Source organism: Rattus norvegicus, chromosome 2, assembly GCF_036323735.1.
Source record: "Rattus norvegicus strain BN/NHsdMcwi chromosome 2, GRCr8, whole genome shotgun sequence".
In the NCBI taxonomy this organism is placed as follows: Eukaryota; Metazoa; Chordata; class Mammalia; order Rodentia; family Muridae; genus Rattus; species Rattus norvegicus.
Window position 1 is genome coordinate 55,741,979 of NC_086020.1, and position 23,115 is coordinate 55,765,093.

General features: G+C 41.2%; 1 protein-coding gene across 4 annotated transcripts in view; it reads left to right on the forward strand.

Annotated features, from left to right (window-relative positions):
- Mroh2b (maestro heat-like repeat family member 2B) overlaps positions 1 to 23,115 on the forward strand; it is a 60,122-nt gene that overhangs the window by 10,534 nt on the left and 26,473 nt on the right. For all 4 annotated transcript variants that reach the window (XM_063282035.1, XM_039102575.2, XM_039102574.2 and 1 more), the window contains 15 exons: positions 66 to 206; positions 528 to 620; positions 723 to 792; positions 2,525 to 2,638; positions 3,449 to 3,522; positions 4,788 to 4,910; positions 5,857 to 5,970; positions 8,243 to 8,396; positions 8,547 to 8,587; positions 9,273 to 9,414; positions 10,330 to 10,373; positions 12,438 to 12,545; positions 14,366 to 14,482; positions 16,937 to 17,044; positions 17,510 to 17,662. In XM_063282035.1, coding sequence (XP_063138105.1) covers positions 66 to 206; positions 528 to 620; positions 723 to 792; positions 2,525 to 2,638; positions 3,449 to 3,522; positions 4,788 to 4,910; positions 5,857 to 5,970; positions 8,243 to 8,396; positions 8,547 to 8,587; positions 9,273 to 9,414; positions 10,330 to 10,373; positions 12,438 to 12,545; positions 14,366 to 14,482; positions 16,937 to 17,044; positions 17,510 to 17,662 — 1,596 coding nt within the window. The remainder of the gene's footprint in view (positions 1 to 65; positions 207 to 527; positions 621 to 722; positions 793 to 2,524; positions 2,639 to 3,448; positions 3,523 to 4,787; positions 4,911 to 5,856; positions 5,971 to 8,242; positions 8,397 to 8,546; positions 8,588 to 9,272; positions 9,415 to 10,329; positions 10,374 to 12,437; positions 12,546 to 14,365; positions 14,483 to 16,936; positions 17,045 to 17,509; positions 17,663 to 23,115) is intronic.

The window sequence follows — 23,115 nt, forward strand, 5'->3', positions numbered from 1 at the left end:
CACTGAAAACTACACACAAAGCACAACACAGTGTCATTAATGACCTTTGCTTATTGCCTCCCTAGACTTTGGCCATAATCAAGGCCCTTGGCCCCACCGTGAGCCTGATGCTGCATCGGGAAGACTTTTGTGAATTCGCGCTGAGCCAAGTATCCTGGCTCCTCGTTCAGTACCAAGACAAAGAGAGTGATTTCTACATCACACAGGTGAGAGGAGAGGCTCCACTCAAAGACTGAGGACGCCAAGCCTCAAAAGTGCTTAGGGAACTCAAACCCCTGTTCAGTAGCTCCCTTTATACCCTTGCCTGGGCCTAGCAGACAGAGAGAGCTCACAACTGTTGATGGAAACTGCAAAGAGGAGCAAAGAACCGTCATTCCAAGCTGGTGACATCAGAGTCACTATGAAAATTCCCATAACTGAAGCACGGTTGGGTGTGTTCTCCTCATAAAATGTAGTCATTGGCCTTTGTCTCCTGTGTGGCTGCCTCTTTGGCAGCGTCCACTAACACACGAGTGCTTCCGTTTTAGAGTCTAAAGCAGGTACTCACTGCCACAGTCCTCTATGACACTCTCCTTCCCAAGAACCTGAGAAGATCAATCCTCACCAGTTTGCTGCACCAGGTAGGAAGTCCATGCCGTCAAATCTCTTTGTTCATTCCACACTGTTTCTCCACCTTTGACTTTCCACTTACACGTAGATTGTTGTTGTTCCTCCCTATTCAGATCTGCAAAGTTCCAGAGCCACCAATAAAGGAAAACAAACTTGAAGCTTCAAGCTGTTTCCTCATTCTAGGTATGACCCAGCATCCGGAGTGCTAATAGAGATAGCTCAAAGCGACAAAGATGGGAAAGTGTGCTGTCACTGGAACTGCCTCCACGCATGTAGAATGTTCCTTAAGCTCACAGCAGTCTCTGCCTGCCCTTCTTCCCCCAGAGGATCCCAGGAGGAGTGGCGTGGGTAGGGTGGTAAGTCATGCCAATCCTGGCCAAGGCGATTCCAGGTGGAGAGCATTATCTGCTGCCAATCAGAAGGTTTTTCTGGGAAACCAGCATGAATTTCTCGACCTAAACATAGGAGATTGCTTTACCTCTGGGTATATCGGATGCTGTGATACTGTCAAGTCCAAAATCATGGCTTGGTTCTTTGTTGCATTCTTGGTCATTCCTTTGATTCCCAAGAACTTTAATTAAAAAAAAAAAAACTTTCCTCTTTCTCTTTCTCTTCCTCTCCCTCCCCCTCTCCCTCTCCCTCTCCCTCCCTCTCTCCCTCTCTCCCTTCCTCCCTCTCTCCTTCTCTCTCCCTCTCTCCCTTCCTCCCTCTCTCCCTCTCTCCCTCTCTCCCTCTCTCCCTCTCTCCCTCTCTCCCTCTCTCCCTCTCTCCCTCTCTCCCTCTCTCTCTCTCTCTCCCTCTCCCTCTCCCTCTCTCTCTCTCTCTCCCTCTCCCTCTCCCTCTCCCTCTCCCTCTCCCTCTCCCTCTCCCTCTCCCTCTCCCTCTCCCTCTTCCTCTCTTTTTGCATTGCCATACTTCTTCCTATCATCTTTTAAACACCTGGCACAGATTACAAAGGAGATGCCTAAGTCCCTGTTTCAGCACATTTAAAAACAGCCTCTGAACATTTAAAAATTTGTCCTCTGAAAGGTCACCTCCTCCAGATCACTCTTACTTCATTGCATACCTATTGTGTTTCTAAATATTTTTAACCTTTTTTTTACACTTATGGGTATTTTGCTTTTGTGTATGTCTGCGCACCTTGTGTGTACAATACCTTTGGAAACCAGAATAGGGCACTGAGTTACCTGTAACTGGAGTGAAAGATGATTTTTGAGGCATAGTGTAGGTGCTGGGAATCAAACCATGGCCCTTTAGATGGACAATCAGTACTGCTGACTGCAATTAATCTCTCTAGCCCTCCCTGTTCTCTCCGAACTCCTCTGATGATGTATTTTTAACCATTATTTTACACACACACACCCATACGTCTAACTCCCTATTTCACTTTACTCTGATCACTTCCCAATCAAACTGTCCTCCCTCGATCCAGGCCTTTCATTGCTCTGCCCAGTAGCCCTCTATCTTCTCTGCCTCCAGCTTCATTGATCTTGCCATGCCCCTTCCTGTGCCTCTTCTCTTCTTATAGGGACACTAGTTCCTTTGAATTAGTATCCCTTCTACTAGCTTTCTCTAGATTGTCTTTGCAACATCTCTAATTTCCACATGAGGCTAAGGACACAGGTTGGGGGAGAGTAACCCAAGTCCTGCAAGTATCTTAGAAAACAAACCATCAACTAGTTCTGCATTACTACTTACAGAAGATTCCTGGAAGTCACAAGACTGACCCCAAAGTAGCCTTGACAGTCCTCCAGGAAATTCCTATCCTCCCATTCACAAGTACCTTATCTAAGAAGAAAATGAGTCCCTCCGTATGTTACATGCACATATTAAAATAATATAACATGTAATTAGCAAGGGCTAATACAAGTCTTTTGAAGGTATTCTCACAAGCTTGGTATTTCTAAATCTGCAGCTCACGCCAACCCTGCAGACCTGCTGGATTTCTTTGATGAACAAATAAGAAGCACCAATGAGGCCATTCGCGCAGGAATCTTAACTCTGTTAAGATCCACTATCAATGCTGAGGGTAAGTATTAAAGACAGAGCCAGAAGAGTCCATCATCAAGACAGTAGCAGAGGCCCATTGTTCCCAAACCCTCTGCTACATCTTCTGTATGATGTCACATACAGGGAAAACTATCTTCTTGGTCTTCTGTAACCTCCCCTGTCTAAGCAGGCATTTCCTGTTAGTTTCCTTCTTTTGTAAAGTTTACAAATACATTTCACTGAGAAAGATAAAGAAATTGAAGAATTAAATTTAAAAAAATTAGAAGACTCAACAGTTTGGCGAAGGGGTATAGAATTCTCTGCATTTAGAGTAAACTAGAATGTAATGAATATCACACGACTTCCAAAAATCACACTTTCATAATAGTGAAATGTTTTCCATTAATATCTTTAGTTCTAATTGTCCACTGTATTTTTTTCTTTTTTTTAGTGCAGTAAAAAAAATAATGATATACTATAAAATGGTTGGTATCCTGAATTCAGAAAGTGTGAGAATTCAATGTTTTTCATAACATGATAGGTTTAATAATCTAGTTGTTTAAGAATAAGCTGGTGGTAATGCAAAATAGTCTTAAATTTTACAGCCTAGGCATGGTGTATTCAATGCATGTTGTAATTTAACCTGAGGTGGACGAAACAGATGTAACAGAAACTAAAAGGGTAATCACTACGGTTAATGGTCAGTAGATAAGATTTAGAGAGGAAGGAGTAGCGTATAATGTTAACAAGCAGCGCCTTCAAATTGTGGGCTTCTATAGGTTTCCACCAATTCTAGATCATACTGCATTCCTACTGTGTCTGACCTCAGTTTCTCCTTATGGTTTTTCAGAGCCCAAGTTTAGGAATCACACGACCTCAATCGAAAAGACAGTCAAACTTGTTATGAATGACCTCAGTATAAAAGTAAGAAAATTAACTGGCACTTCTATCAGTTGGTGGTGACTTTGGGAATAACTAAAATTATTCTAGTTCTTTGAGGATCTAATGTGAAGCTTCTTTATAAATTGCTCTGTGGTCATTGTCATTTTTTTTAAAGAACTCAACCCAAAAAGATAAATTACATTCTAATTTACCTGCAGTTCCAAGGCTTCCTAGTGGAGTAAAAGACTTTACCCATCCTGACTCCGATGTTCTTGAAATAGAATTTGTTTTAGGTTACTTATAAACATACTATGTGCAAAGAGACTGCACGGTGAGAAAATACACCTGCTGCGAAGATGATGACCTGGGGATTAATCTGGAGTACCCACATGCTGGAAGGAAAGGCTCGTCCCAGCAAGTTGTCTTTTTATCTCCACATGTGTGCTGTAGAATATATGCACACATATACATGCACATGCACACACAAAATAAATAGAAATTTTCTTTTGAAAGATGACTACCAAAATGTGAGCTGAGCACACAACAAGAGACATGCTGACCATGAACAGAGGAAAGGACAGTAGCAACTAAGGAACACTGAGAGTGGAAGAGAGAGTCTTCCCAGGGAAGAAGCACTGGTTATCCACTACCAGACAGTCAGTCCTAAAAACATACACAAACAAGAAACACTATACAGAGAAAGCATGTTGTATATACATACTATTATATATACATGTGTAGGTGTGCATGCATGTGTGTGTGTGTGTGTGTGTGTGTGTGTGTGTGTGTAGTAACATTGAGAAAGGAGGCCATAAATACAAAACAATGCGTGGAGAGATATATGAGAGGGTTCTGAGGGGATGGGGAAATGATATAATTGTATTATACTTTTAAAAATAAGTATTTCTTAAAAAATGATGCATCTTCTTCCCAAAAATAAGCCATGGGACTTTTTCTTTAGCATAGATGTCCTATTTTTCAACCTGAGGCCATCTTATTCCTATAAGTCTTATAAGTGGGAGATTGCCTGACATTCCCTGCATCCTGTTATTCAAGTTTTTCATGTGAAAAAAAGTTATAATAAGAGAAAGTGAATGATTATTTTAATTTTCACATGAAACAATAGTTTGTAACTCATGAAAAGAACAAATTTCTCCCTAAGAGATTCTGGGATAAACCATGGTTGAGAAAAAATGTATACTTTTTAAGTTCCCACCTTTGGATGCTTCTGAAGGTGACAGTCATGTGGAAGGGTCACTCTCCTCTGCAAAGCATAAATCGTTTAAGCAGTATTACTCTTCCTCCAGGTGAGGAAGTCAACCCTTCTTCTCATCCAAACCATGTGTGAAAAAGGATACGTAGAAGCTCGGGAAGGATGGCCCTTGATTGATTATATCTTCTCCCAGTTTGCCATGTCCAACAGGAACCTGGTATGAGCAAGCTACAGTTTTGATTGGAATAGTCTTTCAAGTGCAGTTGACTCAATGAGTCCCAAAGAAAATGAGGGCGCCCAAGTACAACCTCTGTCTTACCATGTTTAACTTCCTGGTTTTCTCAGGTCCCCTTCCCTTTCACTGATGTCATTTCTCACTTAAAACAAATGCACACTAGGATAAGTCAGTTTTCTGAGGAAGCAATATAGCCTCCAAGGGCTTCAGGTAGAGGAAGCTAGAAAAATTTAAATGGCTTTAGACACAAATTCATACTATAGTGGTGACTTAGTTTATTTGAGCCACAAAAGCAAAAATACCTTGAGCTGGGCCGCTTTTAAACACTATTTAAGATTCTGTGTCTAATGAGATGTACTTCTTCCCACACGGTACCTTCTCAATGTCTCGACTCTTGGTGAAGGGACTGGTTGATTCTTATGTCTCTTCCACAAAATTCCTATTCAAACACAGGCCTACAACCTAACCGCTGTCGGAATGCCACCATTATTAATACTATCACTTTGAGGTTTAAGATTTCACCATTTGAATCTGTAAGAGAAAAAACATTCAGGCCATAGCAACTGAGACTAACTTTCTGTCAAGGTGTGTGCATGAGATCTCAGTCATTTTAGAAAGACAGTCACAACAAAAATTATAATCCATTCCACTGGCAAACAGTGATCAGCATTTTCTTCCCTAGAGAAAGTGGTGGAAGTCTAGAGGACAGAGAAAAGGACAGCATCCAAGAGAACCTTAGAACCCTTCTTTTGGTGTTTGAGCCAATCATGTATCTTCTAGCCCCTTTCTCCAATGGGGACACGATTGGTCTTAGGGACCTAGATCAGTGTACTCCATGAGCCCTTAGGTTAAGTATTAATGTCTTCTGCCCAGAGTCTGAAAACACACCAAAGTAAGGTTAAAAGAAATTGTTTAACATTTCTTAAAGGAAAAAGCAATTAAATCTAACTCCCAAGAAGATGAAAATGGGGAAAAATCTGTTCAAGAAACAAGCCTTGAGGTCTTAAAATCCCTGGATCCACTGGTGATTGGTATGCCCCAGGTAAGGGACTTTCTTTATTGTTGTTTTTTTTTTTTTCAGTAAGTTACTGGGTTTTTTTTTTAATCACTTTACATCCTGACTGCAGCCTCACCTTCTTCCTCTCCTTCAGTCTCACCCTTAAAAATCCCTCCCCCCAGCCTCATGACTCCTCCTCTTCCCCTCAGAGAAGGGGGAGCCACCTTTGGGTACTCCCCCACACTGAGACACCTAATCCCAGTAGGACTAAGCACATCCTCTACCAGTGCAGGTAGGGGAGGGCATCCAATGGCAGGGAACATAGTCTAGAACAGCCCCCACTCAGTGAGAGACTTTCATTACCACTTAAATTACATCGCCTGTCTAGGGACCACGTGGGGGTTAAAGGCATGAGTTCGCACAAGACAAAGCCTTAACTCTTTTGATAGTCTGTAAGAATTGCTACTTGAGGCTCAGTGCACAGCTGAGAGATGTTTCTCAAAGCCAGATATACTCTATAATTAAGGCAATGGGTATGGGTCACTTATGTGTAGAGAGTACATTTCAGTTCCTAGGGATTCTACCATATTACTTCTCTTCGTATCATAACCTACCTAGAGATATTGCAAAAGAAAAAGAACAGTTTTAATGTGCCCAGGCTCAAGGATTGTTGGAGACAATGTTAATCTAAACTTCAAAGCGAGGATCCTAAAGAGCGATTTTTCTTGAGCAAAATAACCTGAAAATAAATTTTGATGACTCAAAAGCATTGTTACAACCAGGATAGAATCAGTAGGCCCTCCCCCTCTAATTGCAGTGGGTCTGGGGCTTCATGTAGGCTAGTATATAGATCTTGAGTTACTGGAATATTTGTTATTTTCAAACGCATATTCTGAAGCTATAGGACCTACTAAATCAGCATATCAGAGCCTGCGACTGAAAAAGTGCCAGTATTTCTGCTGCACAGTAAAGTTTGAAACCTTCTGATCAAGGGATCAGTAAAGCAGAAGAAGAAAAAAAAAAAGGTCCCAGAAATCTTTGACGTTTAGGATTCTTTGACTAAGCATCCAAGAGTCCGGAATATCCAACAAATGCCTCTTGGATCATGAACAAATAAAAATGTTAATCAAAGGCTAAATACAAAAAATTCACTTTGGGGACCCCATGGAATGGCACACAGATAGCCTAAGAGAAAGAAACTGTACATGTGATGGATCCCCAAGTGAGGCAGTCCCAGACACTATTGCGGATGCCAAGAAATGCTTGCCGACAGGAGCCTGATACAGTTGTCTCCTGAGAGGCTCTGCCAGAGTTTGACAAATACCGAGGCAGATGCTTGCAGCCAACTACTGAATTGAGCACAGGGTCCCCAATGGAGGAGTTAGAGAAAGGACTAGGAGCTGAAGGTGTTTGCAACCTCATAGGAAAAACAACAAAACCAACCAACTAGACACCACCACCACAGCTCCCAAGGACTAAACCACCAGCCAAAGAGTACACACGGGCATCAATAGAAGGAAAGGCCCTTGGTCTCGATGCCCCAGTGTAGGGAAATGCCAGGGCGGGGAGGTAGGAATGGGTGGGTGGGTGGGGGCACATCCTCATAGAAGCTGGGAAGGGAAGATGGGATAACGGGTTTCCAGAGGGGAAACCACCGGGAAGGGGATAACATTTAAAATGTAAATAAATAAAATATCCAACTTAAAAAAAGGAAAGAAAGAAAGGAACTGTCTAGCAGGCCAGACACCAGTTCTAGGAGTCACACAGCAACAGCAGGATACAAGTGGAAATGGGAGGGTAGGAGAGGTCTTACAGTGAAAGCAGGATTCCCGATTAGATACAAGTGCAAATGCACAAAGCCCAACCTGACACTAAGGTTTCCATCAGAACTAGGGAAAGCAGCACTGGAGGCAGGAAGCACAAGGAATAGCCACACCCAGTCGTCCACTCCTTCCAATTCTCACCCCAGGCAGTGTCACTTCAGCATTAGAGTTGGGGGAAACATGTGGGGTAATTTCAGGCGGCACTTTGACAAGAAGCACTCTGGCATTGATGAGGGAGCCCAGAGAAGCAGGACTACCTACCCTTAGTGCCTCCAGCCATCACTCAAAATGAAGGAACTTCAGGGAGAAACACCCACCCACACTCCACACTCGCTACAGTTAGCACTTAAACGTGATTGCGTAGACATGTTTCTCTCTGACATGACCTGGAAAGTGAAATAATGACACACAAATGAGAGGATTCTAAAACAAAGGGGGGAACATAAGAGAATAATAGGAAGTATGGAAAACGAGAAGTAACATGTTTTCTACAGGTGCTGTGGCCTCGAATCCTGACTTACGTGGTACCTGAGGAATACACAGGAACACTGGACTACCTGTTTAACATCATCCGAATTCTGATTATGGCGGAAGAGAAGAAGCGTGATAAACAGGAGTCAACAGCACTTGTCATCTCTACAGGAGCTGGTTCGTACACCCATAAATAAAGCAAAACTTTTCTGTTCTGAGAGACTCGTTCCAGAATGGGTACCAACCACACTTTGAGCTCACACCCATCCCCAATATGACTTTCCCTGGCCCCCTACAGGGATGATGAAAATTGCTTTCTCTTTCCAGTGAAACTTCCTTCACCTCAGCAGCTGCTGGCACGACTTCTGGTGAGTGACAAAGAACCGAGATGGGATGAATTTAAACTGATAATACAGACAGTTCAGGTTAAAATAAAATTCTGAGGAAAAAAAATTGCCTAAATACTCTGAAAGACACGCTGAGAGGAAACAGAGATTCTCTGCCACTGCTGATGGCATTTACGAAAACTTACTACTGATCTTCTGAAACTCTTACCCAATTTAAAGATAATGTAAAGATAATTTAAAAGATAAACATGGGGTGCACATTCAGATCCAAGATGAACCCCCCAATATTAAAATAAAGACAAACATGTATGATATGCATGATAATCTCATGCATAAATCCTGTCAATCAAACCTCATATCTATGATGTATTCTCCATATCACCACACACATATCTCTTATTCAAACAATAGTCTATATGTCCTTATTTAATGAACAAGTACTTCCAAATGTTGATTCTTTCCATTAATTTTTCTGGTTTTTGTTTCCATGCATTTTTTAACCTTTATCCTCAGCCCCTTCCAAAAAAAGAAAGAAAAAGAAAACAGAGAATTGTCTAAATATTAACTTTGTCCTTGAATAAGAAGAGACTTGGGTTATTTGCTAAAAGAGCATCTGATTTAGGAATGAGAGGAAGCCATGAGAACAAAGCAAAGGTGGGCCTGTTACACACATTCTCACTTGATCATTCCCTGCCCTGCCTTGTAGGTAATATCTATGCTGGCCAGTTTAGGGCAGTTGTGTGGGGCCGGTGCAATAGGTCTTCTGAAGATAATGCCTGAGATAATCCATCCTAAACTGGTAGAGATGTGGAAAAGCCGCATGCCTGTGCTCCTGGAACCTCTGGAAGGTATGAGAGAGTGTGACTGTGTCTTTATGCCAGGAGACAAGACCACAGAGAAATGACGCCCCATTTATCCATAACCCTGTAAGGCAAGACAGCTTATTTTAGGCAATTAAGGCAATGAGCTTGATCGGTAAGGCAGTCAGCTCTGTTTTGTTTGACTTGACTCCCTACCATCTGGCTCTCAACAAGTTATAGTTATGGGTCAGGGCAGCAGCTTCACGGGAACTTTTCTTTTTGCTCTGATTTTTTTCCCTCATGTAGAAACATTTTCCTTTGCTATTATCTAACAGTTGCTTGCTGGTGCATGCCTCTAATCCTAATAATTGGGATGTGGAAACAATCTTATTCAAAGTTTTTCTCAGAAACATAGTGAAGTTTGAGGCCAGCTTTGGCTATATGATTTAATGGGGCAGGGGGAGGGGCTGGGTGATGTCTGGGTGGGTAAGGCATTGCCACCAAACTTGACAGCCTGAATTGGGTCTCCAGAACCTGCATTGTAGAAGATAAACAGTCCCTGAAAGTTGTCCTCTGACTACCATACATGCTCTGTAGTATCACTAGTGCGCACGCGCGTGCGCGCGCGCGCGCACACACACACACACACACACACACACACTCATGTTAAAGCTTTCCAAAAAAAACTGAAAAAAATTATTCATGTTAAAATATGCATTACAAAATGTGTTCATTTCAGTCACTAATTCTGAAAATAGCAAAAATAACAGATGTCATTATAGATTAAAGACACTGTCTATTTGACAAGAAATTTAAAGTTGCCAACACAATAAACTTCATCTCAAATCACTCGTCCTGAACAAAGAGAAAACTTGAGTTGGAATGCCCTTGTCCACTGGATGTTGAGTCGGGGAGAACTGAAGTTGGCTGATTTGAAATTGCTACATTCATTTTCATCTCTAGGAAATAATGCCAGCATCGTGCTGTGGGAAACCATGTTGTTGCAGGTAAGAGTGGGTCCTATACTACTGTTGAGTAGCAGGTAAGGGGGATCCTCAAGAACTATTGATGATGGAGGGTAAATTAGCTCAATATCCTTCTTCTTATTCACAGCAAAAGGATGCATGGCAAAGTGGATGAAGCATCTTGACTTGGGAAAATGACTAGCATGTTAAAATCCTCTCTTAAATCTTCTTTAAGGCATAATGGGAACAATATTTGTTCTTCAGTTCCACTGTGCTAAAGAGAGTTGTCATGGTTGTACTTAGTATCTTTCTCTTTCATAAATCTTGACTTTCCAAGGATTTTTATCCCCTTCATTCCTTTGTAATTCACAAAACACAGATTAATGTGGATCCCACTTCTGTGCTCCAAATGAAACTCTTTCTTTCTGCCTGTTTCTCCTTATCCTCACCCACCCCTGGTTTCTAAAACTCACAGGGCCCCTGCTGTATCATTTCTCCAGAGAACAGTCTCCTCTGTAGCCAAGAAACTCCTCAGACTTTTATTGCAAGCAGGAGTGGACGGGTGTTTTCTATCTTAGGAAGCCACAGACAATGGAGGAGCTCAAAGACAGGGAGGGAGCGTTATTGTTTGTTTGTTTGTTTTTGTTTTTGTTTTTGTTTTTGTTTGGCGTGGCAGATTTCTCACCATAATCTGTCCACATAAGAATTTCCTGAGGCTTCTTGAGAATGCTACTTTCTGGGCTAACAGACTAGCTTAGCAGATCAGAGAGCTTGTTCCCAAGACTGACAACCCAGAGTCCCACCCCCTTTCCTCTATGGGGGAAGAAGAGAACCAACTCCCACAAGTTGCCCTTGCACCTCCACACATGCACCAATAAGTAAATAAGTAAATGCTTGGGTTTTTCTTTCTCTCTTTCTTTCTTCTCTCTTTCTCTCTTTCTTTCTTCTCTCTTTCTTTCTTTCTTTCTTTCTTTCCTTCTTTCTTTCATTACCAAAGTGTTAGTTTTCGGTGGCCTCCCCACATTACTTCCTCTGCCCCCTTTCTATGCTTCTTCCAAAATCAGCCTTTGTTTCTTTGGGATCAAAAGTATGCACTGGAAGATCTGAAGTGATATCCCTGCTCAGCTGGTCCTCAGTTCTTACATTCCTACTTCACTTATATCCTCCTTCCTGTCTCAAACCCCCACCATGCATCTACCAGCGACTGTTTTTAAAATAGCTTTTTGTGATGGGAAATTTCTTTTTTTTTTTCTCTAGCAGGAAGCCTCCAGAACAGTTCCTCTCCTTCTTCCAGTCTTGAGTGTGCAGCTAATCCTTTTTCAAAGCCATGTAACATATGTTCTCCCCTCAAAGTTCCAAGACTATTTCATTTCTTTTCTTTAAAAGGCCCACTAGCTGAGCTCTGGTTTTAAAAGTGCGTATAATCTTTTCACAGGCCTTTGACATTAAGTGTTCTTTTCTAAGCTTAGAGAAGAGGGAATATAAGAGAAATAATATGTTCTAGGAATCCTAATAGATTTTTGTCCTCCAATGAGATAAAAATTTCTTTTAAGACATCTTCCCACGAAGCAACACAAGAATTCAAGAGTCTCCCCTATGATTCTCTTTGGGAACACCTGGTAAGATCAAGAAGACCCACTTAGTAAAGGGCAAGTTGACAGAAATGCACCTGTGCCTCTGTTTGGTTCTTAAAGACATTTTATTCCCTCTTTGAAAGCTCTTCTCTCATATTTTGTTGGCAGTAAGGAACACAAACATTGACTAATGGAGTTTTTCCAACTCTATCAACTCTTGGAAAATGTTAACTAAAATTTGTTTCTGATTGTATTCTATTTTAATCGTTGTATAAGTTTTGTTTAAGAGAGGAAAGGAAGGTAGTTATGTAATTTCTACATCTGTGTATTTTGGTCTTAATGGGAATTCAGAACACATCAGAAAGTAGTTTTAAAAATAAGTGAAGGGAAAGGATCCAAAATAACAAGTTACTTAATGAGAAAAGAATGATCTCAGTTATATATATACATTTATACTTTAGAAAGAGAGAGAAGTACCAGGAAAGCCCCCGTAATAGTCAAACTCATATCTACCTTCCACTTCCTGCAACAGTTGCTCAAGGAATCTTTGTGGAAAATTAGTGACGTGGCCTGGACCAGCCAACTGAGTCGGGACTTCAGCCTACAAATGGGCAGTTACTCCAACAGCTCCATGGAGAAGGTTGGTTTTTCGACAAAGGGACTTTGGAATCCACCTAATGATCTAAAATGGCTGCTCAACCTCCATCTTCTCTTTAGTACATCCCAAAGGAGAAAAGAAGGATTAGAGAAAGGAGTCCCCTTAGGTCCTTTGCTGAGTGTTGAGTACTTCCTTCACTTCACCCAACATGTAGGCCAACATGCCTACAGGTACCCATCCGTCTTTAAGGACTACTGGCATACAGTAGGGATGCCATGGCTAAAATCCAGAGATTTCTTCAAAAGGAGGAAGAATGGACCCAGGCACATCTCAGCACTGGTTAAATGCCAGTTTGGGCTTTGATTTCCATTATGCTGTTGTTACAAGCTGGGAGACACCACACTAAAATTCAGCAAGGTTAGAGTCAAGAGGTTTTTCAAAATCTAGTTCTTGCATTTAACTGGGTCATGTTCATAGCCCTCCACCCCATAGGGTTCCATTCTAAATGGGATTTTAACCCAGGGTCTGCTGTGTACTCCTAGTGTAGCCTGAAGAAAACTATTTAAATCCCTGACTCTTCAGAGTATTCGTGGTTTACTATATGTCCAGGGTACAACAGATGCAGAAGCAGGGCCTGACGCAAAGCAACCAGTACAATGAGTACATTAGGTAGAAAGGCAGCTTTGATCAGGGTCATTGTTGGGTTAAAATCATTTATAAATTTCAGTTTTTATAAAGAAATTTCTTAAGTTTTACAACTTCTAATATCACATTCAATAATGAAGTATTATTATTAAGCTTCGATTCTAATATATAATTGTCAAAATTCTTTTTTTTAAAGATTTGTTCATTTATTATATATAAGTGCACTGTAGCTGTCTTCAGACACACCAGAAGAGGGCACTGGATCTCATTACAGATGGTTGTGAGCCACCATGTGGTTGCTGGGAATTGAACTCAGGACCTCTGGAAGAGCAGTCTGTGCTCTTAACCACTGAGCCATCTCTCCAGCCCAATTGTCAAAATTCTTTGCCCTGATTTACTCTGTTTTGGTTCAGAGTACCAGTTCTCCAGACGGTTCCACAAAGCCTGCAGATGCAATTAAGACTTTGTGAGCCAGCCTACTCTACATAGCAAGTTCCAGGACAGCCAGGGCCAATACAGAGTAACCCTGTCTTGTGCAGAGGGGGAAGATGGGGGACTTTGTGAGCAGTGCCTAGTCCTCGGCACACAAGCTGGCCTATGCTCTTGACGTCATCCAGAACTTTCCAAACCTACAATACTGCTCCAAGATAATAACCCAAGTGGTCTCAGACTCATTTTTAATTGGTAACACTCATGCTTGACCTCATATGGTAATAACCTTCAAGGTCTTCCTTGGCCATGGGAGTGAAAGATAGTTACAAATTCCAGCATGGAGGAGGGAGTTATCCAGAAGCTCCATCCCTAGCTGCAAGCTATCATTAGATATCTGCTGAGGGAGGAAGGTGTACTTTTCTTTGGTTGGGGTTGGAAGAAGCCATTTGCAGGTTACTCACACCCAGTGGAGGGCCCCATAGACAAGTTCATATGGGCAGCACTAAAATTAATGGAATGGGAAGTAGATGGGAGATATGTTACAGGGGACCAAGGAGAGCTGGAAAAGGACAGTTCAGAGGGTGTGCAGGGAGCTCCAGTGAACACGGAGCCTGAAGGAAATGCTCTCAAGAAGAGAGTGTGTGAGGCTCCCAAATATTAGGCAATTATAAGTTAAGGCCTCCTGGATTTTTTTCCATTTCTTGTGACTACTTCAACTCCTCCTCCTTTTCATTGATCTTGCTTCCCTAACTTTTGAATTCTCCTGCTCATCTTTTGTCTTCCAGAAATTTCTTTGGAAAGCCTTGGGAACTACCTTAGCATCCTGCCAAGACAGAGACTTTGTGAGCTCACAGATCAATGAGTTCCTGGTTACTCCCAGCCTGCTGGGGGACCAAAGAGAGGTGGGAACCCTTGTAAATTCCCTCTTCTGATGCTAGGTTTTAATCCTATCCACAAAACCTTGGGACAATCCTGGTATGTCTTATTAACCAGAATTATTCACTAATACATTTAGAAAAGTCCAAAAGAATTTCTTTGCAGGAAAAAAAAAATTTCCCTGTTTAAATATCATTACCTCTCTTCTCTTGCCAAGTGCATAAAAATACTGAAAAAAATGCATCTCAAATATCATTGCTCTGTGATGTGTCTTACCTCTGGTTTTTTAGATGACGACCACCAAGATCATTAAATTTTTAAACTGAGAGTGATCATTGGTCATCTAGAAAAAATATGAGCGCGAACCTAAGAGATACAGGAAAGTCCCTGTTAGAAATTGCTAATAGAAAACTCTGGTCATATCTTGTTATCATCTCTATCCCCAGAAATTCTGGGATGCTTACATTCCTTTCTCTCACAGTAAATAGGAGAAATCATAAGCTTCACTGAGGGTATGAGACTGCTCCTATGCCACTGCTCTCCCTTGTCAGCTCTCGTTACCAGCAATCTCTTTCTTTTCTTTTCTTTTTCCAGAGCTGGGGACTGAACCCAGGGCCTTGCGCTTGCTAGGCAAGCACTCTACCACTGAGCTAAATCCCCAACCCCGATTACCAGCAATCTCTTGTGGTGACGTTTCAAACACTGCTTCCCTACCATACTATCCCTTCCTAGCTATAGACCAGGAAGAAACGTAACTCTGTGTCTGGTGTAAGCATCCATTCAGGCTCTCATTCACGCTCTCAGAGTTTCACAAACTATGACTACGTTTGCCATGCCTCTCAGCTTTTCAGGTACCTCGTTTACTTTCCTTGAAATTAGTCAGTGTCCCATTCATCCCAGCCAGTTAGGGATGCCATGTAGGCGAGTTTCATGAAGGCACAGGACATGGTGAGACCCAGTCCTCTGTCTGTACATCTCCCAATCACAATTAGCAATTGAATAGCACTAGACTGCCAACCACAGTGCTATGTAACATGGGTTCCTCCAAGGTCAGACTGAGGAGAAAGGAACACTCAACACAGAGTCCACAGTTGAGCATGAACTTTACTGAGCCTTTTCAGATGGGAGGGCAACTTGAGGGAAATGGAGAAAGAAAACTAAACAAAAGAGATGCTTTGAGACATCTCTTTGGATTTGAGGGCCCCACCAAAGTTGAACCATAAAGCGTGCCCTTCTCCTGGCTTTCTCCTGAATTCTGGAGCAGCTCAGCATGGAGTAAACTAAAAATCCATTTGTCCAGGAACTGACTGTTGGTGGACTGAAATGGCAGGTGAATTGACTAAGAGAAAGTACAGTGTCACGGGGCAAGCATAGTCTACAAGATCTGAAGGAAGGAATGTGTGTCTTAGGGTGGTGACTGAGACCACAAGCTGTCAGGAGGTGTGCCAACTGCCTGCCACTGATAGGGGCCTGTGTCTCCAAACTAAAAACAGTGCCAGAGTTGGCCAAATGAAATGGGATAGGAACCATGAAACAAACTGCCATCAATGAACCATGACAAGATTCTTGTCAAAATCACAAGAAAAATGTTATGGCGACTTCTACAGTGAGCAAGGTAGGAGGACCTGTATCATTAGAATATGATACCACCAGCCCTTTAAGAATTAAACCACCTCAGGTATGAGGTCAATTCAATAGAATATTGACTCTTCAAATTTTTTCAATAACTATTGTTGATAATAATGTATTACCTAGTTCAAAATGCCTAAAAATAATGGGTTTTAGGTGTTACACACACACACACACACACACACACACACACACTCATGCAACTGTAGGTATGTAGGACAACAAATATGATATTCAGTGTGATTGAAACATCCCACAGTGTAGAATATGTATCAGAGCTCCACACTGTACCACTTAAATATATGTACTTCTTATCTGTCAACTGGGAACAAAAGTAAAAAAATCAATAAGTGGTGCTTCCAAATTCTTGAAGTTCACCAGTAGACTTCAGGATGCATGACCTTTATGCTCAGTCCCTCAGCTCTCTTCAGAGGGTTCAGGCCTTTGCAGTTACTTTGTGTTTGAAGCTCTCTCTTATAGGAATCAGAGCAACTCACTTTTTCACTAGTCCGGGCTCTGCTTCTGCTTGACTTTACTATGTTTTCACAAGAATCTCTACCTACCTTACTTATGCCACAGATTTTGCCAAGTCTTCACCAGCTACTGCCTCTGCCCTCTCTTGATCTCTGCAGCATTAGTTGTGCCCTGGTACATTATAGTGTTTCCCTGTTGCCTCAAAGCAGTCTAATGGCCGGCGAACTCCACAAGAATAGGGATATTGGGGCACTCCATTCAACACTGTATCCCCAGTGACCAGAAACTTTTCTGGCACATAGTGGTAAGCATTCAGTAAGTATTTACTGAAATGCATGATTACACTCAAAACAAAAATCTGTTCCTTTTGATTTTAGGGAACAACATCTATTTTAGGATTCTGCGCCGAGAACCACTTGGATATTGTTTTAAAAGTTCTTAAAACATTCCAAGATAAGGAGAAATTCTTTGTCAATCGATGTAAGGTAAAGGAATAATTTTCTCTGAAGCTCACAATTCCCTCAGGAGCAAACAATACTTATTTCTTCAATGAATAGCCCTCTTCCACACTATTCTTACCCCTTGTCCTCAATCCTTGGCCTTGACCTTGCAGGATGGCCAACTGTGTAACTAAGGAGTCTACTCCATTTTCTTGGGTGTTAGTACTTACCAAGAAAGCCTAAGTGTCCCCATATTTGTCCTACCACAGCTTCAATGATGTTTACCCTACTTCCCTGAAGGAGGGGTGGGTGGATATTAATTAACCAAAGCTTTATGGCCCCTATCAAAGTTCTTGTTAGCATTTGTGCAAACAAGACCATTTGTTTTGGAATCATTGTAATCTTTAAAGTCCAGTTATCTAACCCTTTTCATGGTCCACCAGGATTAAGACAAAAATATGTGAAAAAGATCCATTCACATGGTTTACATTTCTCTTCTATTGTCTTCAGAGTATTTTTTCTGGGAAAAAGAGCCTGACCAAGACTGACCTCATCTTGATCTATGGAGCTGTGGCCCTCCATGCCCCTAAGCAGCAACTTCTAGCCAGGCTTGATCAAGACATCATAGGTCAAATCCTGCTTCTCTATGGCCAGTGTTCTCAGGTAATCCCTGTCATAGAACTACCTCTATTTGCAGGCTGGGGCAGCGATACCTCACAGAGGCTCGGCTCCTATCACTCAGGCCAAAGGGATACAAACTAAACCAATAAATAAGATGTAGCATGTTAGAGAACACATATGAACAGAGATATTATTTTATGGAATAAGGCTGAGTCTCTGGGCACAACATGTCCTTTGTTTCTCCAGATGCCTTTCCAGGCCAGGTGTACCCATGGTGATCTCAACCTTCTTTGAATATAAACAACTACCCCCACACCATTGTAGGTCCTCTGGCTTATCACTTTCCTGGTATATTAATCTTCCAAGTATAACTCAGTGTCAGCTATTTAACCTCTCATTTGTCACCCATGACATTAAATAATGAGCACCATGTGTTTACTTTTAAGGTGACCAAATTGTGTCATTTAGCAACCTACTCAACCCGCCTCATCTTGTACCATTTCTTCCTCTGCACTCAGCCCAGGCACGCCAACCTCCTTGACTCTTTTCCATGCCACAGTGTGAGGCCAACCTCGGAGCCACCAAACTGAGTCCCAATTCATCTGATCCTTCTTTCTCCTGAGGCACTTTCTTTGCTTCAAGGATGGACTGCTTCATGCTTGTTACCACTTCAGAGCCTCTTTTCAAGCCGTGATCAAGCTGGCCCTCCCCTGAAGAGTCAGTCACCAAGGGGTTGAATTCAAAGTTTAGTTTTGCAGCATGGGTCTCCAGAAAGTTTGGTTAAGTAGGTCACAAAAGGAGTCTGAAAATCTGTAGACTTACAAGATTTGTGAGTGATTCTTATCCAAAAAGCAGCTGTGAGGAGATCTCCCTGATTGTTTCCACAGTTGCTTCTGCTTTCCACTGCAGGTCCTCTTGCTGTTAGGATCTGACGGAATTTTTGCATCACTGTGAACAAAATACTTCACAGAGAAGTAACTTAAGGGAGTGAAGTTTTAAGCTGGCTCATGGTTTCATAGAGCTCTCTCCATGGGTGCTCGAACCCCATATGCTTGGGTGGGCTATTATGGTAGCAGGAGTATGGGCTGAAGGTTCCCCATGGCACACAAGAAGGGTGGGGAGGAATAAGAAAAGGCCAAGAACAAGATACACCCTATCTCCTGGGCTCAGCCCCACCTCCTAACATTTCCAGAACCTCCCAAAATAGTATCATTATCTGAGACCAAGTTCAAAACGTGAGCCTGTGGGGACATTCTACATACAGACCATAACAGTACCCTGGGCCCATATTCCTATATACACGTGATAAGAATAGGTTCATAGGGAATTCACAGAATTTTAGATATCAGCACATGCCAGTAGAAGGGTGCAGAGCAGTAAGTCCCACACCTCAGTCTCCAGAGAATTATCAGACAAGCAGTTATTCAATAAGTCAGTTTTTAAGAATAGATGACAAAATCTAGATGTTTAACAAGTCCCTCATATTTCTAGGGAAATGTGTCCATGTTAGAAAGAACAAAGAGAATGGCACTCACTGATCTCAGATCTGTCTTCCAGGAGCTCACAGAAAGTAAGATTAACATCTTACCAGGCAGGGAATCAAAGAAAATGGCCAGGGTATGACAGAGCAGATAATCTAGGTCAGATCGTCGGTCTGATTGATCGTTGCCTCAGCTCTGGTTCTGCAAAAGGTCCTGAGGAAATTGTTAGCACTGACATCACTTAAGGAGAGCAATCTCATTCCTCTGAGGACAGACTATAGGTACAGCCTCACCATCACTGATAATCACACTCATTTCAAGGACAATCTGTCTGACAAGATTCACTGTCACTTAGGGATGACTTCAGTCTCCTACTGTAAAATGTTGACCAATCGGTCATGTCATTTCTAATATCCAATGTAACTTCTAAAGAGAATGAAAGAAGGGGGAAAAGTCCTAAAATAGAGCCAGAGAGGGGCAGCCTCGAATCAGTTATGCCAAGGACTGGGGCTCTCATTCATCAAGCCCTGATTCTGTTGCCCTTCAAATCTAATAAGCAACAGTAAGGATTTTTTTAATTATAAAATTTCTTGTGATACATCTTTTAGTCATCTATTGAAGCAACAGTACAAAAATAGAAGATTAGAGAAAATTGAAATGGATATGAATGTATTTTCAGAGTAAGAAATTCTGATAAAAAATAATATATGGGAAAATGAAACAAAGAAAAGGCAGAATACTTGTAGGGAAATGTGGCCATGATATTATTCTAAAAATAACTATTGGAGATACTTTTTAAAAAACAAAGCTAGAAACCTAATTTTTTATATAAAAATAAAGTCAGGTGTGTTAATGTGTGCTTATAATCATGGTACTTGGGAAGCTGAGGGACGGGGAAGATGAAGAGTTTGAACATGTAAGAAAAATCAATAAAATATCAGCAAAGAGAATTTAAGGCCACTTTAAATAAATTGCATACCAAACCAAGTTTATTTCATCCAGAAAGGCAGGGGTGGTTCAGCATACATAAAAAATGGCAATGTACCATATTATTGGACTCAAGGGCAAAAATGACACTATTGCCTCAATAGGTAAAACTTTGACAAGATTCCATCTTCCTTCATGACAAAATCTTAAAAGAAACCAAGAAGTGGAATAATACATCTCAACATAATAAAGGCGATACCTGATAAAGTTGTAGCCAACATTATACTAAATGAGAAAAACCTGAAAGCATGTCCTCTGTATCAAGAATAAGACAAGGGTGTTCATTCGTCTCTTAATATAGTAACTCAATCTTAACTAGAACAGTAAAACAAGAAAAAAATAAAAGAGAAGGAAAGAGGAGAAGAAACCGAAAGATTCCTATTCACAGACAACATAATCGGATACTTTAAAGGCCCTAAAACTCCACCAGAAAATTTTCAGGGCTGATAAACAATTTCAACAAAAGATCAGAACACAAAATCAATATACAATAATCATTAGCTTTTCTATACACCAATAACAAACTTGTCAAGAAATAAATCAAGAAAAAATACTATTTGCTATCAGTTCAGAAGGAAAGAAATTTCAAAAATAACCACAATCAAGGACACAAATGACCTCTGTAGTGAAAGCTTTAAGACACTGCAGGAATTTTAGAAGACATAGAAAATAGAAAGGTATGGCATGCTCATAAATTGGCAGAATTCACATTGTAAAAATGTCTATATCATGGGAATTGACCCATAGATTTAAAAGCATCTCCATTCAAAATTCAATCTTATTTTTCATAACAATAGAAAACCATCTGTGGAATGAAAATGGCCCCCATAGGCGCATAAGGAATGTCAGTGTTAGGACCTGTGGCCTTATTGAAGGAGGTGTTTCACTGGGTGGTGGGCTTTGAGGTTTCAGTTGCTCAAGCCAGCCCAGTGTCACTCTCTCTTCCTGCTGCCTGCGGATCTTGATGTAGAATTCTCAGCTACTCTCCAGCACCATGTCTCCATGCCTGCTTTCATGCTTCCCTCCATGATGGCAATGTACTAAACCTCTGATCTGTAAGTTAGCCCCAGTTAAATGTTTTCCTTTATAAGAGTTGCCATGGTCATGGTGTCTCTTCACAGCAATGAAGCCTTGACTGAGACACCATCCTAAAATTAATATGCAGCCAAGAGAAGCCCAAATACCCAGAAGTCTTTTAAGTGTCACAATGGGTGATCTCAAATTATACTAAAGAGCCATAGTAACACAAACAGTATGGTGCCAGTTCAAAACAGGCATATAAGGCCAATGGGGGAAAGCTCTAGTAGCAATAGTTGTCTAGTCTTTGACAAGTGGGTCAAAAGCAATGACTGGGAAGGGGAAGTCTCTTCCATAATCAGTGTTTATAAAACAGGATAAATATATGAAAGAATGGAAATAAATCTAAATCTCTTACTCTGTACACACACACATTTTTTTTCAAAATCATAGACAACATGAAACTATGAGATTTCGTGAGCAACTCTTGAAGGTACAGAAGGTACAGAGGCAGGGACTTTATTAAAAGGACATCAAAGTACAGAAAATAAACCCAAGAACTGACAGTGGGATTGTCAGTGAGAACTTTAGCACAGAAAAGGAAGCCATCACCTGCATTGGGAAAGCCCACAGAGTAGTACAAACTGTCTGCCAACTGCACATCTGGTAGGGAGTTAGTATGTAGACTTTACAGCACATGCAAAAGTCAAATACTAAGGCTAAATCAGTACATTGGCTAATGAATTTAACAGGCAATTCTCACACAAATGGCCAATGAATTTTTTCAGCTTCTTAGTCACAGGGAAAACATTCATGTTAAAACCACTTTAAGAGGGGTTGGGGATTTAGCTCAGTGGTAGAGCGCTTGCCTAGCAAGTGCAAGGCCCTGGGTTCGGTCCCCAGCTCAAAAAAAAAAAAAAAAAAAAAAAAAAACCACTTTAAGATTCTATCTCAATCCCCACCCTAGGTCAATTGCTCTAGTCAAGAAAAGCAATAACAGCAAATGATGGTGAGGATGTGAGGAAGGAGAAAAACCTAGGAACTTCTGGTGACCAGGACATGTCTCCTGGTGTAGCCACTATGGAAAAATAATACAGGGGTTCCTCACAAAACCAAAATTGGGACTACTATATGACCCAGCTGCAGAGCCCCTGAGTATATACTAAAGGGACTCTTAAGTGGAGCACAGAGATATCTGTGCATTCGTGTTTATTGCAGCACTAGTCAAAATAACCAAAATGTAGAATCAGTACGCACGTCCATCAATGGACTAAAGGGAAATGTGATGTCTGTCTGCAATGGAATTTTGTTCAACCAAAACAAAGAATGAAATTGCTACAGTTTTTAGGAAAAATGGATGAAACTAGAAATTATTGTTAAGCAAAATAAGCTAGAAAAACAAATGTTGCATTTTCTAGCATTATATATATAAATGTTTTTATATATGTATATTATATATATGTTTGAATTTATTTGTATACATATAGTCATAGAAGTAAAAGGGAATTGTGATTTTTAAAAGAAGAAGCGTGTGTTTAAAGGCAGGATGAAGAGTGCTCAGCAGAAGTAACTGGATACATGTATCATGAAAGCAGAAGGGAGAACCAGCTAGCGGCAAGGGGAGGGGGTGGGGGAGGCAGTGGGGAAAGAAGTTAGAAGGAAGTATAATGGTGTACATACATGAAAACATAAAATATCACAATAAAAACCATTTCTTTTTATGCCAGAGAAAAAAAACAGAAGAAAGGAGAAATTGAGATCACCCTGGGCTGCATAGCAAAACCACACCTCAAATAAATAAATAATACATCCTAAAACACAAAATACAATTAATTAAACTTCGAGTATACATTTTTTTAATTACACTTCGCCCGGAAACACCTGAATTCAGTAGTAATGCTAGTTATGAGATGCTGGAGGGACGGTCATCTCAAGGCCAGTGGCCAGCTGCAGCCCAGGATTCAGGCAGAGTGGCTCACAGCACAGAGTAAACAAGCTGACAGGCAGCCG